The 19124-nt window shown below is 46.5% G+C and overlaps 1 protein-coding gene across 3 annotated transcripts in view; it reads left to right on the top strand.

Annotated features, from left to right (window-relative positions):
* Positions 1-19124, top strand: part of EFL1 (elongation factor like GTPase 1) — a 117659-nt gene that overhangs the window by 72409 nt on the left and 26126 nt on the right. For all 3 annotated transcript variants that reach the window (XM_073882180.1, XM_025893043.2, XM_025893044.2), the window contains 2 exons: positions 15556-15687; positions 17818-17965. In XM_073882180.1, coding sequence (XP_073738281.1) covers positions 15556-15687; positions 17818-17965 — 280 coding nt within the window. The remainder of the gene's footprint in view (positions 1-15555; positions 15688-17817; positions 17966-19124) is intronic.

Below are 19124 nucleotides of genomic sequence, written 5' to 3'. Positions count from 1 at the left end.
CTCCTCCAGCCCGCTCTAACTCGTTCTCGTCCAGCGGTGGACTCCTTCTCCAGCCCGCTCTAACTCGCTCTCCACCCAGAGTCCTCACCGGAGAAGACCTCGCATTTCCTTGTTTTCATGATACACATATTCTGGCAATAGATAGTTTCACCTCATTTTGTCCAAAAATCCTGTATCTGTCAACCTCTGAGGAATTAGGGAGTTAAGAATATTCATTCCCTTCCTTACAATCTACTTAGCTTCCATTTTTCCCAAAAGGCTGGGTGTGGGGGGGTGGGATTCCCAAAACCACAGGATGGACATGCAGGGCTGGAGGAGGCCTTGGGGGAGGGTGTATGGGCCACGGCCTGGCCAGTTACTGCCCACCCCATGTCAGAACGTGGGCTTCGTTTCTGATGGGGGTTGGCTCTGCGGGGGGTTTAGCTGCACCCTGATTGAATGCGAAGTGTGCCTTCAGAGCAGTGGAAGTACAGTTCCTTCTCAGGAGAGGCTCACTGGGGTAATTAACCCCTCCTCCTCGGGGGGATGAGCTCTAGGGGTTCCCAACCAACCTGATGGCAGCATGTTGTCTTTCCCATTGTTCGGTAACTTTTTTGAAACTAATTCATGCTCTTGCATCGCTCCGTGAGATTGGTGTGAGTGTGTGTCACCAGCCGTGGTTTGAACCTTCCTCGAGCTTCTGCTCCCGTGGGTACCAGGAGTTACACTGGCTGCTCAGAATCCCGTGTGTAGGTCTCAGCTGCAGACCTTCTACGTGGCGGTCTAGCAGCCGGCCTTCCCAGGGTAGACGTTTGTAACGATGACTTTCCTAACAACATCAGAGGCCAAATCTCTGGATTAAAAAGAATTATTCACTGCTGATTCTCATGACAGCCAGAAGACTGAGTCACTTTTCTTGGCCTCTGTTCTGTCCTGCTTCCTGTCTCTCCTCACCTCTGTGGTCCTGGAGTGCCACAGCCCCATAGCAAGTAAGCCAGGCCCCGGGGGAGGAGGGCACGGCTGGCTCTAGCTGTCCTGAAAGGTGAGCCCTTCATTAATAATACGCACCGGTGGAGTCTTCTGCTCTTGGGCTCATAAGATAACCTGACATTATTCTTCTGGGCAGGCTTCCCTGTGCTTTGCACTTTTTAGGGAATCCTGTGCTTGGTTTTGTTTTAACTGCCTCAGAAATGTAACCAGCTGCCAACTGACCCTGTTCACAAACAGAGAACACAGAGCCTATTGTAAACCCAGTGATAATATTCAAAATGGCTAGAAATTCAGCACCTCAGAGCCACAGAATAAATTTTCCTGGACCATCCTTAGAACCTTTGTTATGATTGCATGTCTTCCAGCTCCTTCTATCAGATTTAGGGAGGGCGGGTGCCTCGCCAGACCTACTCTCCTCAGCTGGTCTCTGCTGCCATCCGGGGAGTCAGCGCCACCGGCTCGGGAGAGCAGGGACCAGGGCCGGTGACTGCTCATGGGGCAGGGTGCCCTCGTGGGTGGCGTGATCCTTGCAGCGTGGTGACACGAACTTGCTGAAGGAACCAGTGAGCACTGCAGAGCAACAAGCCTCGCTGCCAAATCGATCTTCACCCCCTGTGCCCCAAGAAGCGGGCGCACACCCAGGCATAGGCAGCGCTTGGCGTCACTAAAGAAAACAAAGTTGATGTTAGGGGCAAAATCATTACAAAATGTGGTCATTAGCCTTTCTTTCTCCCCGCATTTGAGGAATGGATCCTTTTCGCTCCTCACTTCGAATTCAGCTGCTCCAGTAAGATTGCCGGGACTTGGTGCTGTGGCTTCCCCCGCCAACCTGACATGGGCTCACGTGGCCGCACCGGGCCCTCTCTCCCGCCGGCGGACCCTTTCCACCCGCAGACCTCCCCGGTGCCTTTATGGCCCATGCCCTTTACAGCTGCCCTAGGCCTGGGAGCTGCAGCACGGACGCAGGGGTGGGTGCCCGACCCCCTCCCGCATGTGTGCCTGCCCGGCCTTGGCTGGCTGACTGCTCTGTTCGTTAAGCCTCACTTTGCACCACGTCTTGGCTCCTTGTCCGTCATACCCGCAAAATAGGCCTTCAGGTGGCTTGCCATCCTCTTCTGCCACCTCTGGATGGACTCGGTCCTTGCCTTTCATGACAGAATAATCCTTCGGACACGGGTGACCCTTGCGGGAAGCTGCTCCCTTGTGAGCTGCCTGTGCTTCATGGGAGAGAAGCCATCTCAGACCCTTCGCTCCTGGTGGACCTGTGCTCAACACAAGCTGAACACCTGTTCACACGAACAAGCCACCCAGAAATGGGCCCAGGAATGGAAGGAATTGGATGTTTCCAGGAGGGGTTATGAAGACAGAGGTGCTTGGAAGGATGCGATAGCTAGCTGTCCGGTATGGAAAAGCTAGTGTTACTCCAGAAGGGAAAAGTAGAGGCAGTGGCGTTGCTAAGAAGGAATGTGATCTGAATACAACAGGAGAAGCCAGGGAGAGCCCGAAACGAGGAGGCGATGGAACATCCGTGTGCGTGCGTGCGTGCGTGTGTGTGTGTGTGATGCCCTGGATGTTCATGATGAAGCCGTGAACCCTACACGCGCTCACACGTGTAACAGCTGTGTGTGTGTCACGAGCTGCGTGTTCATGATGCAGCCGTGGACTCCTATACGCGCTCAAACAAGCTAGAAGTCCTGCTCCTCGGCAGGGACGCGGGCTGCTGTGAGCACCCCATCCTCGGGATGCTGTGGACGACGCTCCACACTGCAGTGGGTTGTTCGGAAGCACATAGGCTGCTGAGGTCCTTCTGCTTCTACGGCTGCGTGTTGTGTGATTCCTTGTGACTTTCTGTGTTGTCAGGGAGGATGCTAGATCTGGATGGGCATCAAAAAGCTGACATAAAGCAATATGTCATTTCCTTTCCGTGGTCAAGAATAGTCACAAACTATATCTGAAATGATATTCGGAGGCTTTAAAAATTGCTTTCCTGGACTTGAATGCAACATGCAGAAATACAAATTAACTCAAATCTTGTTGGTCACCTGGAGATCGTTTTATCAAAGTCCATTAAATTCAGGACAAAATCGGGTGTTGAGTTTCTGTAGAGTGAGCCATTTATGAATGGAACAGAAACCTGCCAATGGGATCTGGTTATGGCTAATCTGACCCCGCTCATGGGCAGGAAGGCCTGAGAATGGTTTGCATAAGTCCGTCCCAGGAAGGCTGGAGCATCACAGATGCTCCAGCATTTCTGCATTGCGGTGCACTGGAATTTTCTGGTTTGTAACAGGTTTCACTAGGGGCAGGGCCCGTTAATAAATCAGAAAGACAGGGCACCTGGGTCGCTCAGTTGTTAAGCGTCTGCCTTCGGCTCAGGTCATGATCCCAGGGTCCTGGGATCGAGCCCCGCATCGGGCTCTCTGCTCAGTGGGGAGCCTGCTTCTCCCTCTCCCACTCCCCCGCTTGTGTTCGCTCTCTCACTGTCTCTCTCTCTGTCAAAAAATAAATAAAATCTTTTAAAAAAATAAATAAATCAGAAAGACATTTGTGGTTGATTGAGAAAACACACCGGGGGCTCTGGTAGACGAAAGGAGGTTCTCCTGACATCCCTTTTTATGGGTCTCCTATTCAGGGTCAGTTAGAAGTGATAGTCTTACCTCACAGTGGTATTGCTGGTGTCTTTGTCCAGAGACCCCCATACACAAGGCCACCGTGGACCACATGACGGAAATAACTTGAAATGACTCTCATGTTATTTTGTTGACCTACTTTTTGCAGCACTTTTTCTGTTTCTCTTAGAGCCAAAGAAATGCTTCCCATGATGTAAGTAAGATCATCTTACTCTATTGGTGGCCAGATTTCAGCTTTGGTAGCTGGTAAGAGCGGAAGGAGATGCTCAGAAATTCTTTGGGTAATGTATTGGATGTTTTTTATGAATAGATAAAGGCAGCAGTAGAGAAGTGTGTGATGTTTGCTAAGAATGTTTTGTTTCCCCCCAAAATGAAACAGACCAAAAACCAAAGAATAGTTTTCAAAGCCATTCTGAGCATCTACCAATGGGAATCTAAAAGGACCAACCTCTGAACGAACCGCAGTGTCAGGAGCCAGAGGGTAGACAGATGCCTGCAGCCAGGAGGAGGCTGGCTGCTTTGATTGGAATAAGGAAGTGATTTGCTCAAGGACAGACTGTTCAGAAGAATCCACGTAAGGATGTTGCACCGGAAGACTCATTTCATTTGTCATTGGATGATGTGGCGGGAAGAGAGGGACAAGGCAACAAGCCATGTGTTCTTTCTCCCAGCTGCCAGTTCCTTTGTGAAGGCTCTGAAATGGTTTATCTTTATCAGTTGAATTATGGCATCTGCAAAAGACTCAGAAGCACCTAGAGTAGCCTGTAATTTATGTCATTTAACATTTTAAAGTAAATCTTTATGGATGCATCATAGAAAAGTGTGCAAATCTTAAGCCACAGCTTGATAGAGGACCCTAAACTGCACATGTGCCAGTGTGCTAGCATCCAGATTTAGAAATGGAACATAACCAGCATCCCAGAAGCCAAGCGCCCCTCCAGTTACTGCCCTGCCACCCCCACCCCCAAGGATGTCGCCGTCCTGGCTTCTCGCATCATAGATTTCATTTTACCTGTTGTTAAGCCCCGTGAAGCCAGATCGTAGAGAATGTCCTCGAGTGTCGGGCACGCTGGCGGTGAGAGTCACCCGTGTCCATTCTCGTTGTGTTTACCATGACTACAACAGTATATATCCGCTCTTCTGTCGGCGGGTGTTGAGTTCAGTTCCAGTGTGTGGCTGTTAGGAATATCGTTGCTTTGATTATTCCCATGCATGTCTTTTCCTGAATATTTGAACACACCTCTGTTGGAAAGGAAGTTGCTATGTTGTCGGGTGGGCGTACGTACAACCTTAGTGAATGTACCAGCTTCTGCTTCCACTAGGAGCTCGCTGGAGATTCCAGTTGCTCCATACCTTTGCCGATGACTGTTTTGTTTCTCGCTGAGCCATTCTCGTGTGTGTGTGGAGTAGTGTCTTATATTGGTTTCCCTGATGACTTGTGAATTTAAATTCCTTTTCATTTATTTATTGACCATTGATTTTTGCTCACTTATGAAATGCCTGTTAAGTGTTTGTCCACCTTTTTTAAGGTTCTCTGCCTTTTGTATTGATTTGTATGCATTCTTTATATATTCTGCATTAAAGTCCCTGGCTGGCTGTATTTATAGATATTTCTTCCTACTTGGGGAGTTACCTTCTGCGCTCTAACAGTGTCTTTTGTTGAACCACAGTTTTAAATTTTAATATAGTGTAATACTTACCAGTTTTTTTTTATGATTACTGCTTTTTGTGTCCTATTTCAGAAATCCACTTGCTCCAAAGTCATAAGAAGTTCTGTGTTATTCTTCTATAAGCTTTTTCGTTCTGTTTATGAGATTGAGACTTGTGACCCATCTGAAATGGGCTGTAAGATGGTATGAGGTGGGAGTCAGATGGATTGTTTCTTCCAGTGCGGGTATGCCAGTGACTAGGGTCATTACCAGATCCTCAAGGCACAGCGGTGTCCTCTGCTGTAAATCAGTTTATATCGTTTATGTTCATTTGATTCTGGTAATGACAGCTCTTAAGAAAACAAAAAAACACCTCCAAAGTTCTTGTAGCTTGTGTCTAATAACTTTTCATGGTAAAATTACAGTGTTTTCTATTTTAAAATAATCATTCATAATTTCAATGCTGATACTATTACAATTTTCATTTTTAGTTATATTTCTCTTCTATTCATATTATCTTTTCTGCATAGAATTTTATATTCTACTTTATCTGTGTCTCAGTAGTCTTCAAAATTCGATTTGTAGTATGGTATTTTATTGCCAGATGCAGTGTGTTTAGCATATTGCTAGACATTTAGGATGTTCTTTCTTACAGTGATGAAAACTGCTACCCTGTAGAGATTTTATTGACCTGTCATTTTAGAAGAGGGCCGCAAATGAGAATGGATGTATCAGTTTGGGGCCCTGTCTTTACTTGCTTTTACTTCTTTTTACACTGAGTCTCCCATCAATCCAGTCTCTAGTACCGATTCCTTGGTCCTTTATTAGGGGAGTTGATACCATACCAGTACTACCAACTGCTTTCATTTATTATAAAATTAAAGCCCACTACTACAATAATGTAAGCCTCACTAATATTTAAAGTGATATATTCTTCTTTCATTCATCTATGAAGTGATCTATCCATGGGAACAAGGCTTTGAAAGCTCCATGAACTGGCAAAAGTAACTGGCTTGCATTAGGATGACCTATGTTTGCTTAAAATCTAGTGAACATCCTAGTATTGTTGCCTTTCTTCGTAGGCCTTACCTTTGTGCAGGTATCAGTGAGTTGCCCCTGCGCCCTAGTAGCCAGGCCTCATCAGGCTGTGGACGCACGGTAGTAGTCTCAGACGTCTCAAACCCCAAGGCTCAGGGACTGAACAAACTACCAGCAACACTGTGAGCCTTCAGAACGCTCTGGGGGCACTTACAGTAGCAAAATGCGAGAAAACCGAACGCAGGGTCTTGGTCTTCGTTTCCATCCCCTCCACGGTGGCCAGCACAGACCTGTAAACCTAAGCGGGCAACAGATATTTGTTGACATAAATCTAAAACGCACAGGAATTATATGAAATTTTCCTTCACCAACTGTTTTGCTCTCTACTCTTAAATAAATCATGATATATGAGGTTATAAGGTACTGTAGGACCCTCTAAATTCTGTAATTACTAAATTGACTTTGAAGAAAATATTAACCGTTGGAAAAGTGATCATGATGAATGGTAGAGGACACAGTGATGGGGTCAGGTGACGCGGGCCCACATCTAATGCCGGGATGGCCTGTGAGGGGATCTGGAGATTAGGGTCTTTGTGGAACTAAGAGGGAACAGGGCTTTCAGTCCAGGGCTATTCAGATGGCTCACTCTCAGAACCTTGATTAACCTCAAGAAGCGTTCCAGCTCCCCATCAGATAGGAATCCAAAACTCCCTCAGCGGATACCAGGCACCAGGGAAATCCAAGTCAGCGGTCCAGGGGTGAGAGCATAGTTTCAGTGTCTAGGGCATCAACTGGCTAATGCAGATGTAACACATATGCAGGGTAATTGCAGGGTTTATTGCTGTATGGTGAAACAATGCAAGCATTCAAGGCACAGAAGCAACTGAAGCCTGGTTTGGGGTTTTTTTTTTTTTAGTCTTCTGGTTAAAAAAATTTTTTTATGATCATAAAAATAGCATATAATGTAATGAGCATCCACCTAGAAATGAAATTCAAAGATAAAATAATACCTGCTTACCTAATTTCAAAAACATCAATACAGTTCCCTTTGCTCTGATAGGAGGATAAATAAAAGAGAAGTGATCAGCAATGAAATTTAGTACATTGCGGCATGCAAATGCTCCGGCTTACCCTACTGATGGCATCATCAAGTCAGCAACTCGCAATCACCGGGAGCAGGTGCGGCTTGATGCAGATATATGGTACTGATGACTCAGAGGCCCCAAGTGGCTGTCGATAACATGGTGAACAGCTCATTTTCAGAACAGAAGTCCTGAAAACTCAATGTATATTAAATTGTGAAGAAAGTACTTTGTAATTAAAAGGGAGTTAGATTGAAGCTCAGGTCATTAGAAACAGGTTCATCCAGCAGAACACTCAGAAGCTGTGCGACCTGGGGAATCCCTTGAGGGGGACGTTTGCACACATTGCAAGACCCCTGGGCCCCGGCCCTGCCCTCTGAATGCCAGCAGTAGACCCCAGCCAGAAGTGCCCCCAGGAGAGACCTGATCACCTAAATGTGTCCCCCTAGAGTCGTATCAGAGCTTGTGGGATGCTGCGGGCGCACCACTTTGCCTGTTGCCGGCACTGTGGGCGGTGTACAACAGGAAGCCAGACTGGCAGGTTGCACAGTCCAGGCGTACTTTGCTGAATGTCTACACTTGCTCTCCCAAGAGGTCGTGACCATCATTTCTGCCTCCAGTGCAGAAGACCTACTTTTTCTGCACCTCTTTACCAAACCCGTGTTCTCTTCGGACTTAACACCACTTGTACTGGTGTGAAGTACCACCTCTTTGCCTTAATTTGCATTTACCTTGTTATTATTTAGATTAAGATTCGTTTTTATATGATTTCTGACTGATCAGGGCTTCCTTTTCTTTCAGTCACCTCTTGGAACTGCTGATGTTCTTCACCTGTGTTGCTAGTGGGTTGTCTTTCTCACTGATTTCTACTAGTTCTTTATTTATTATGCTTACTAATCCCTTGTCTTTTAAACATTGCAAATATTTTGTAACTTTTCATTTTGGGCATTTTTGTGGTACAGTTCTTATAATACAGTAATAGTTACCAGTCTTTAGTGTGTCATCTTGTGATTTGTGCTTTCAGTTTTTATGTTTCACCCAGGTCTTCGATCCCTGTGAAGTTCATTATTCTGCGTGCTGCATGGTAGAGGTATGCATATTATCGTTTCCATATCATTAGTTAATTTCTCAGTGATGTTCTCCCAGTGGTCCCTCCTTACCCCAGTGCCGCCCCTCGGTCACATCCGGGTTCCCACATACATGGTTCTGGGCTCTTCGTGCGTTTTCTCTGCCGTGTAATCAGGCACACCGCCGTTGCTACACTGTCTGTACATTTGTTTTCCTTCAGTTGTGTTACTTTCCCAAGAAGGGAGTTAGGAACGGACCCTTGCTTATTTGTCTTTAATGTGATCCGCAGCGCAGAGCTTGGGGCACTCTTCTCTGGCCTCATGTGCATCCATGTTGTCCTCCGTTTTCTTCCCTGGATCATTTCAACCAGGATCTGTTGTGCGCCTGTGACGAAGTTGCCATTTCATCCAGATGTGACTCTGCCTCCTGCCTTTAATTGGAAATATTTCGAGTTTAAACATAAAAAGAAATCTGGTTATAACTTCCTGGTTGTGTAAAGTCGTATCTCTTTTCTTTCTTTTAACCTGAAAACATTTCCAATGTTGTTTTAAACTGTACTAGGCATTTTGTGCTTTGTGCTTTACTTAAACCATTTGAGTTGAAACGTATCTCAGAGGAGCATCCCATAAAACTGTATTACTATGTAAAATATAAATGTAGGTCAGCGGGCCAGGATACAAAGCTCATACATGGATCTATGAATATGAATTTTATGCCTCAAAGGAAGTTATTATAACCTTCTTTACAGTTAACCAGTTAATAGCATATATAAAAAAAATTAAGTAAGCAGTTCATACCATATACCAAAAAAAGACCCCGAATTGGTCACCAACTTTATTAATAAAACAACAACTACCATAAACACCAGGCAGGGTCCCCGAGAAGTGGAAATAGTGGGCTGAAAATGGTCTGCAGTCCTGCTTGCCCACAGGGCCTCTGCAGTGGTGACCGGTCCCTCCCTTGAACAAACCTCGTGCTTCTCTCCTTGTGATGTTTGTCACAGTGTCTTGTCACTGACTATTTATCTGCCTTTGTCCCTCTCCAGATGTTAAGCTTTGAGGACAGAACTGTGCTCATATTCACGTGTTCATTGAAAAAACTTCACGAAGTGCATTTGTGCCCCTGCCCTTAAAACAAAGTCATCAAAAAAAGTACAGAAAGTTGAATAAATATTCATTAGTTTTTTGAAAGCACAACTTTCTAAGCTTTTAAGCTTAGATCCTAAACAAAAAAGGGCTCAGAAAAGGTACTAGAGAGAAAAAATAGGCACAAAATGAAAAGAGAAACTAGAGTCTGGAGGGAAAAATATGATGAATCACAGTATTTATCCCATAAAGAACGTACCCGAATGACGGGGACATTTAGGAACCTGAAGGAAGGGTAGAGAAATGCTTTGAACAGGTAATCCTCTGCTTAGCTGTCCACGTCTGAAATCCGGATCTGAAATCTGGATCTTAGCCTCGTCTCTGCTTCCCGGCTCCAGGGTCACTGCCAAGGCTGCTGGCTCCGCTTCGGGTCTAGTTCGCCCGCATCCGCCCTCCATGGAAAGTCCAGGCGCGACGTGGCGCTCGAGTCCCCTAAGGCCCTGTGTGTGTCCCCGGCAGCCTCCTGTCTGCACCGCCCCCCCGTTGTTGTTGTCCCTCTGCCGCGGGCCCCCTGCACGCCGCCAGCCCCCGGAACACGCTGGGGCTCCGCGCTGGGGCCCGGGCTGGGGTTCCTCTCCCCACCACCCCCTTCCTTCTCGTCAGCCCTTCCACTCGGTTTCTGCTCCAGTAGGAAACATTCTTTTGTAATGCATTAATTCCGTGCCGCTTCCTTTCCCCTAGGCTAGCCTCTGGAGGTCCTTTTCGTCCCGGTTTGACACACCAAGAGATAACTTAAGGGCTTTTTTTTTTTTTTTTTTTAACTGACTGCCTTTTTATTTGCTCAGAGATAGGGTATCAGGCAGCATGTAGTGATCTGTTCCACTTCCAGGCCTGAGATGGAATTTCTTCCACTATTTTAAGATTTTATTCATTTATTAAAGACAGAGAAAACATGAGTGGGGTGGGGGGAGAGGGAGAAGCAGACTCCCCACCGAGCAGGGAGCCCGATGCGGGGCCCGATCCCAGGACCCTGGGATCATGACCTGAGCCGAAGGCAGACGCCCAACCGGCTGAGTCACCAGGCGCCCCTTCCTGCATTACTTTAATCCTAGACCTCCCTGCCCGTGTCATTCCCCAGGGTGGGAGCCAGGGCCCTATGGCGTCCGTCAGTCTGTTCCTGCAGGAGTGGAGGTGGTCTGGCTCCCTCAGGATTGTTTCTTGGGGCGTAAACTGAGACTCCATTGTGACACCCAGTTATCATTTCTCCCTGGTGCAGGACACTGCAGGGCACGCTTCTGCCTGTTCTCTAATATAGACAAAGACAGCAAGCCTCCACATCTCTAAAAAAGATATTTTTGATTCCTCAGGTATTCCTTTTTCTCCTTACTGTGGTCTCCTCTGAGAATAAGGTCCCCCGGTCTTGATGTAACTTGCCGAAGAACTATTATTAACTGGTTATCAGCTCCATCTGTCCCTATGAGAAGAAGAAATTCTGACCCGGTGATGTCACTGTTGTAAGATTTTTCCCAGGGGCCTCTCGTAACACCAAGAAGCTAAAGGGCAGTTGATTTAATAGACTTGCTTAGCGTCCTGGGGAAACTTGACCAATCCTCTGAAAACCTTGGCTAAGCAATATTGGTCCACTTTGGAGCTATTTATTACATTAGCCAAGGAGGCCTGGAAAAGGCCTTTGATCATATTTTATATTCATGTACCTACCTGCCTATCTACCTCCGTGACAAGTTATAAAGTGCATGGATCCTCTGTGATACCATCTCTGTAGCTGAGTCAAAGGGAGAGGAATCTGAGTTTCGCTGAAAGATACAGAATAATGGCATGAAACTTTAGGCAGAGGATATGGGCTTCTTTGGCATCCAAAGACAGAAGGACCTAGATTAGAAGGTGGTCTTCCAAAACCAGTGGTTCCCTAGATTCGCACCACCCTGGAAACCTGTACTTAAAAAAAAAAAAAAAAAAGAAAAATTTTTTTTTTTTTATCCAGTTGATCCTTGAACGACACGTGTTTGAACTTTGTGGGTCCACTTATATGTGGATTTTTTTTCAGTAAATGAAGTACAGTACTGTAAATATATTTTCTTTTATGATTTTCTTAATGACCTTTTCTCTGGCCCACTCTATTGTAAGAATGCAGTGTAGAATATAACACACAAAATATGTGCTGATCAGCTATTCATGTTATCAGTAAGGCTTCTGGTCCACGGCAGGCTGTGAGTAGTTAAGTTTGGGGGGGAAGTCAGAGTCCCACACGGATTTTTAACTGCGCAGGGTTAAAAGCATGTGTTGTTCAGGGCTCAGCGGGTCTGTTGTTCAAGGGTCTGAATCCTCATGTCCCTTCTGAGGTCATGTTCACTGTTCTCACAGGCCTGAGGCTCTGTAGGCATCCTTGCTGTATAACTTGCACTTACTTCGGTGATTTAAAGGAAGCTGTTAACTCAGGTGGATTAAACAGATTAAGAGGAACAAGTTGATGGTTCTTCAGCAGTAATGTTAAAGTTGGCTTGAAATGAAACCGTGGAGGTTAGGAGACCATATTCTAGCTAGAGCATTAACATGTTTTCCCACAAAGTGTTTTTTCTTTTTTTTAATTCCAGTACCATTTTTATACCAGCAATGAAAGTGCACTTCAGCATCCAGACTTCCCTGAAGATAGTATTGCTGTTCTCTGTCCAGATGGGCAGTGGGTTCGGTCCACAGGAAGCAGTGTTAGAATTCTGTGACAGTTTCACCGTCTTCCTGCCCACCCGTGTGACCTTGCCCTAGACTCATTCAGCTTTGCATGTGGGGAGTTGCTCAGAGTAGAAGAACATTGTCAGCAAAGGGCCTGTCCATCTCTCAGCCTCCGTATTTCCGGTCTCAGACCGTAAAAGATGCTCCTTGATATTGTTTCTGGAATACTTTCTAAAGGGAATTAGAGAGAGCCTGGGAAAAAATTGGGTCCTGACAGTGCTTGTACAATGCTGCTCTTTGAGGAAGAAGACTTTGAAGGGGGTGGTGGCCGGCCCGGTGAGGGCCAGCGGACACGGTGCGGGGGCTCAGCGGTTTCTTGTGTGGTTACCTGTCACCCCAGCCTGGGAGCCAGAGTTCCACACTCACATATATAAGTGCGCTTGTGGGGGGAAGAGTTAGGACCAGAGAGGACTTGGATCATTTCTCTTCAACCAGACAATACTTACCGATGTTCGTATAGAAACAAGCTAGCTTTCTGGGTGTTACCCCATGTTCCTGCTTCCTCAGCCTGTTTTCTCCCTCTCTCTTGTATTGAGATCATATGCCTTTTTTGTGATAAACATTACCACCCCCCCCAAAAAAAGCTTGTCCTCTCTTTAGTCCTTCAGCCAAATTGATGGCATGCTAATTTCTGATTTTTTTTTTTCCCGAACTGTTACTTGTTCTGTCCCAGAAATGCTGAAATGATTCTCTTGAGGGAACATGTCCTTTACCCCCCTGAGCCCCAGTTGAAAAATGCCTTAGCAGATGTCCTTTCTGTGAAGAAAGTGTTCCTACATAATTGCTATCACTGTGACCAGAACAACAGAAGTAAAAGAGAAAGGATAAAAAAATTGTATGGACATTTAACGGTAAATTATGTGTGCCTGTGGGGGCAGGGCAAGAGGGAAATACATCAAAATGAAAACAGTGACAGTCTTAGGATGGTGTGATTCTGGGTATACTTTTATTTTTTCACAAATGTACTTGATATCATTTGAAAACAAAAAGCTTCTTTTAAACTGTGTTTTTGCATAAATATCAGGTTGTACACTCAATAACTATCTGGTAGTATTTCAAGAAATTCTCAAAGTGATTTTTAAATCTTTTTTTTTGTGTGTGTGTGTGTGATTTGCCCAAATAACCTTAATGGTCCCTTTCCTAGATTTTAAGATTGTATTTTAAAATAAGTAAAAATGGTGACACATAATACAGGTGGTGGATATTTTTTTACTATCTTTGGAACATTGCTTTTTCTATAAATCCTTAATCTTGACTAGGAATACTGTGGTATTGACTTTTCTCTTTTCTGTTTTTTGGGGAATTATAGTCATGTTCATAAATCTGGACATATCTAAGCAGCAAGAATAGATTTTGTAATTTGAGTAACAGAGTGCAGCCCAGACATCCAGACAGACAGCCTTCACAATATGCTGACCATCTGCAGTCCACATCCCTGGTGATACAGAGGAAGGACTGGCCTCTCTCGTTCCATTAAAGACCACATGCCGTGTGTGCAGGAAGGACATGTGCGCTGGCCAGAGGGAATGCAGGGTCTGGCCTCAGGGGAGATGATGTTATTCCCAGTAGACTTGGTGGGAACTGGGGCAGACCCAGATCTGTTCCATCGTCATTTAACCAGTCGGGGGAGGTAGCAAGAAGCTGGGGCCGGTGTAGACCTTTCTGGGTGCTGGGCCAAGAGGCACAGTGATAAGAAAGTTACACCTTGGGACGCCTGGGTGGCTCAGTCGTTAAGCGTCTGCCTTCGGCTCAGGTCATGATCCCAGGGTCCTGGGATCGAGTCCTGCATCGGGCTCCTTGCTCAGTGGGGAGTCTGCTTCTCCCTTTGCCCCCACTTGTGCTCTTTCTCTGTCTCTCTCTCTGACAAATAAATTAATTAAATTAAATAAATTTTAAAAAAAGGAAAGAAAAGAAAGTTACACCTTGACCAGATAAATACACAGATGTACAGGGACTAAATTTAGTACCTTGGAAACCTCAGTCTGGGGAGGGTCCCCTGCACAAGAAAGGTCTAGAAATCGTGTTGAGCTAATGATGTTTAGTGTGAGGCAGAAAAGGCTTCAGAGGATCTGACAGATACCTTCAAAATCCCGAGGGTGGTCAGTGAATGTGGAGGCACATCTTGTGAGGTCCTCTGGGGAGCCAGACAGGGCATGTGTAGCCATGGGGTGAAGACCGGTGTCCACGTGATGGAAGGAAGATTTCCTTGTGCTTGGAGCTCTCCCTTAAGGCATCAGGTGGTGAATTCTGGAGGTGTTCAGCAGGGGACGATGGAGGTCTGTCCACACTGTGCAGTCCACCAAGAGGCCTTGCCACCGCCTCCTGAGCTTGCGTGCCGGAAACTTCTGTTTCAGTTCCCCTCCCAGGCAGAACGTTGGGTTGTGTGGCATCCGTCACCCCGGTCCCTTCACATCAGGGTGTCAACCAAAGACAGCAGCTTCCTTTCCTTGCTTCCTTCCCTTCGTTTCTGAGCTCAAAATGGAGACTGGAATGCTGATCGAATGTCCCCGCCCCTGTCCCCTGTGCCCTCTTCCCCTTCAGCGGATGGCCTGCCCTTCCGTGCCCTTCCCAATCTTTACCTTAGCCCAGAAGCACAAAAATGGCCTTGTGTGTGTAACTCGATTTCTTCTAGAACGATGTCTGCTCTTACTGTGGATGTGAGGCTCAGCGCGCCCCTTTAGCTCTCCTGTGCTCCCATCTGCTCAAAGACCGATGCTCTCCTGGAGGGTCTTAGGCAGCCATCTCCGGGAGCCTGAAGTGGGGAGGGCGGTGGGAGGAGGTGGGAAGGGGGCCGATGTCCTCTTCTAAAATTGGGGTGGTATGAAGGGTGACTTGGGTCAGGTACCCTGTAGCAGCCTCAAACTTGAAGTCTCTAAATGCCCTTGAGCCCTATGCAAGTATTTGGGAAAAGAGATTATTTCTGTAGAGATTCATCTTCATCAAATTAATGTATTTTAAAAACTAAGAGCTACAATTAGAAATAATTAGTATTTTCAGATGTATGTATCTGGACATGATCACTTCTGTGATCAAAGTTAGGGATGTGTTAGCCGAGTTTGATGTAACTACGTGATTTGTGCATCTTGAAAACAGTAGCCCACAGAATTCTTGTCTTTTTAACAGCAATTGAATAGCATCCAGGGGTGCTGGTCGGCCTCGTTCCTTGCCACATTTTTAAGTGTGTCTCCTCCCTGACCCATATGCTGGGTTGATGGTCTTATTTTTCTAATGTCATTTCCGAACTGATCACCCTTTATTGACCGCACAGATCTTTTCCTTCCTGCAGGGATAGGGGGCCTTCAAGACTTCGTGCTCAAGTCGGCGACCCTGTGTAGCATGCCATCTTGCCCGCCATTTATACCGCTCAACTTCGAGGCTACCCCTATTGTGAGGGTTGCTGTTGAACCGAAACACCCAAGTAAGACAACTTTGTTTTTAAAAGCCTGTGATGTTCATGACACCTTGTAAATGTGTGCATTTCGTACTTGGTTCCTCACTATTTGCTTCAACAGTGTGCTGTGGATTTTCATTCGGGTGTGTAATAGGAGTGATCTTCCCGCCATGAGGCCCTGCGTACCACCCGCTCACCAAAGGGAGTCTGACCTCTGCCTTAGGAACATGGTATATTTAGGCACCTTCTCCCTGGGAAACCTGGATCCTTCTTCAGGGCAGAGACAAGGGCATCTCTGCACCCCCACAACCCTGGCATGGGTGGTGCCTCAGCAAAGCTCATGTTTTATGCAGTTGTTTCAGAATCTTAGCCCACGCTTCTTGCTCCAGAATCTGTCATATGCTCTTCCCTGAACTGTGTAGATTATCTGGACACAGAGCATTTCCGGCCTGTTTAGAAGGCATTCCCTGCCCCACCCGCATATGGCAGATCATGTAATAACTAGTGCTTCGTCTTTGGTGTACACCATTTGCCTGACCGGTCCTCAGTAACCCTTGTATTTAGCTCCCCATGACCTCGCTAACCCGTGTTCCCAGTGCTCGCTGGCAGGTCAGGGCAGAATCTCCAGACTGTGCTCCCGGGGACCCAGAGGACAAACGCTGTCAGATGGTAGTTCTCTGCCAAAATAGAGGACGGTCCCGTTGCCCTTGCACACGCATACCCCTCCTCGCCCCAGAGCCGGGGCCTTCCGAAAGCCTGTCTCGGCCTCATGTTCCACCAGATGGCCTTAGCAGTGAGGCTCCCTGGGCTCCTAGAGCAGACACTCAGAGGACCGCATCTGTGACCTTTGGGCTCAGTCCTGGTGAGCAGCCATCTTCGTGGGGACCCGGCGCTGAGCGTCCTTTCGGGGCCGCCATTGTGGACCACAGTGTGGGGTGGCTGCATGGATTTACCTTGTTCTCTCTAACGCCGGCTTCCTCTCTGGGCCCTCCTGGTTTGCTCTTCTCTTCCACTGCCGGCCTGGCTCTGGCCGCTGTCAGCTGCCTCCGGCCCGTGTATGTACAGGACAAGGAAGTTTAATTGGAGTTATGACTTTTGAGTCTGGCAACTGTAGCTCATTCTTAGGCCTTTCTAGTAGGACTCAGTTCTTCTCTATTCCATTTAGATCTAAACGTTTAAAAAACAGAGAGTAAGGAAATAATTGATCATTCAGACCATGATGTTTTCATAGAAATTTATAATCTTTGAACTCTGGCGGCTGTGTGCCGCTGGCCCTAATGGGCAGCCGAAGCGACTTCCCTGCGTTGTGGTGGCAGGAGCACACGACCTGGTGCCCAGCCCCGGCCCATCCCGTAGCAGACGCTCAGTAAGGGTGATTTCCTCTCCTTAAATGAGGCGATGCAATAATAGAATGACTTAGGATGATCCATCTGGATGCCAGAGTTTTCCTCATGTCTCTTTCATTAGAATGTTCTGAACTCTGTAAAAAATAAACTAAAATGATTGAGAAGGAGCACCCAGTTCTCTTCATAATTTTAAAAAGAGCATTGCTCCTTTTTCCCACCAGATATATTGCTTTTGCTAGATTTACCGTGCGTGTTCTTGCCTGTATTACTGCAGCCCGTGTTCCCACATGTCCGTGTCTGAATTTTATACGCACTGTTCTGTCTTCTTGCTGTTGCTACAAGGTCCATCTCAGTGCACACTGAGAATGCCTGGGAGTACTTCTAACGCTGTGCTCACTCCTGTGAGCCCTCAAGGGGTAGTTACTGTGAGTTTACTCTGCCCTGGTCCCTCGTGCCCCTCCTTACTGTGGGGCGGAGCCCCTCTCTCCGTGGATGCTGTGTCTGCCGTGGATGCTGACCGCTGGGGTGGCCACCCTCTGGGACCCAGACTTCCCAGTGCTCCTGCCCCCGAGAGCCACTGGGTGGATGTGCTGTGTGTTTCATGGGCTGCCTTTGCTAGATCACAGGGTCCACTTTAAAATCCAGTTAGCAGTTTATATACAAAGGTTTCCTTGAAATCCCGATGGTAAGTATTTGTCATGATCTCAATTTTTCTTATATTATTAAAAGATGTTGATTTTTTATCTTTGTCAGATCATTTGGTAGATTTTTAAGCAGGTTAGGAAAATCAGCCTTCATCTTGTTAACCTAGGTGAAATGCCTCAGCTCGTCAAAGGAATGAAGCTGTTAAACCAGGCTGACCCCTGTGTCCAGATTTTAATTCAAGAAACGGGAGAGCACGTTTTAGTCACGGCGGGGGAGGTCCACCTTCAGCGATGCCTGGATGACTTGAAAGACAGGTAGGTTGGTGGTAGTCGGGGGTGGGGCTGGGGGGTCGGTGTGTCCAGTGGATTCTGAGTTCCACTGGACAAACATGGCTAGTTTTTGGAGAAAAATGAAAGGCCCTCAACTCAAGCATGAACTGTTACTGTGCTGTTGGATCATAGATTGTTTTTAATGACTGACACTTTACTTCTGTACTTGAATAATTTTACATTTTCAAGCTTGAGTCATAACAATAGCTTCACATGTGAGTATCTTCCTGTGAGCATACGCACACGCGTGTCAACAGAACAGAGTCCTATGTTGTGAGCTTAGAGCGACTGGGACTGACCTCTGTCCTTCCTCATGTCGTCTCCACAAGGTACACCTTCGGGAAATCTTTCCATTTCTCCATCCTGGTGATGGGACCTGTCATAAAGTAGGCATCCCAGATCATGTTTTGTCAGTAACACTTCTCTTTATTCCCAAGCTAATGTGTGTTTATCATAGCAATTAGGAAAATACAGAAGGATGAAAAGAGGCACTTACCACACGGAGATCATGTCCGAGACGGTCGGGCCCACAAACCCGCAGCCTGTGCTGTGCGTAGTCCCGCGTACATGGACGCCTGCAGAGGAGCAGCTCTGGTTGTTTGGTTACCATAAACTTCGGGCTCACCAGCTGCCATACATTGCTGGCGTGTTTTGTAGGCTTACGATCTATATCATCCTTAAGAAAGGCCGGTACAATTCACTCTGTAAGTGGGAGAAGGTCTTTGAAAGTGCTTCTTTTCTCATATTTAGCCAACCCTGTATATTATCATTTTAAAAAAATTTACCCAGTCTGGAAGACAACTAACAGGTGTTCATTGTTAATAAACACATTTTCTGTGTTTGTAACTAATGATACAGGAAACATTTCTTTCTGTGTTTATTTGGCCATTCATTTTTCTTCTTTGATGAATTGCCTTGTAATGGCCTTCCTCTTATTTTTAAAATTTTGGGGGGCTGTATTAATTATAAATAATCAACATAATTATTATTACATGCCAGTCACTGTGTTAAACACTGTCTCATTTAATCCTTATGACGAGTCAGTCACGTTGGTACTGGTACGACCATTACTACTGCGAAGATACTGCTGCCACAGACCTCCCGCCGCAGTACTCGTGCCACAGTCCTCCCACACAGTCCTCGT

Source organism: Callorhinus ursinus, unplaced genomic scaffold, assembly GCF_003265705.2.
Source record: "Callorhinus ursinus isolate GAN/ISIS: 27379988/994484 unplaced genomic scaffold, GSC_fseal_2.0 scaffold45, whole genome shotgun sequence".
Classification (NCBI taxonomy): Eukaryota; Metazoa; Chordata; class Mammalia; order Carnivora; family Otariidae; genus Callorhinus; species Callorhinus ursinus.
Note: the sequence above shows the minus strand (reverse complement) of the source record. Positions and strands in the feature narration are given on the sequence as shown.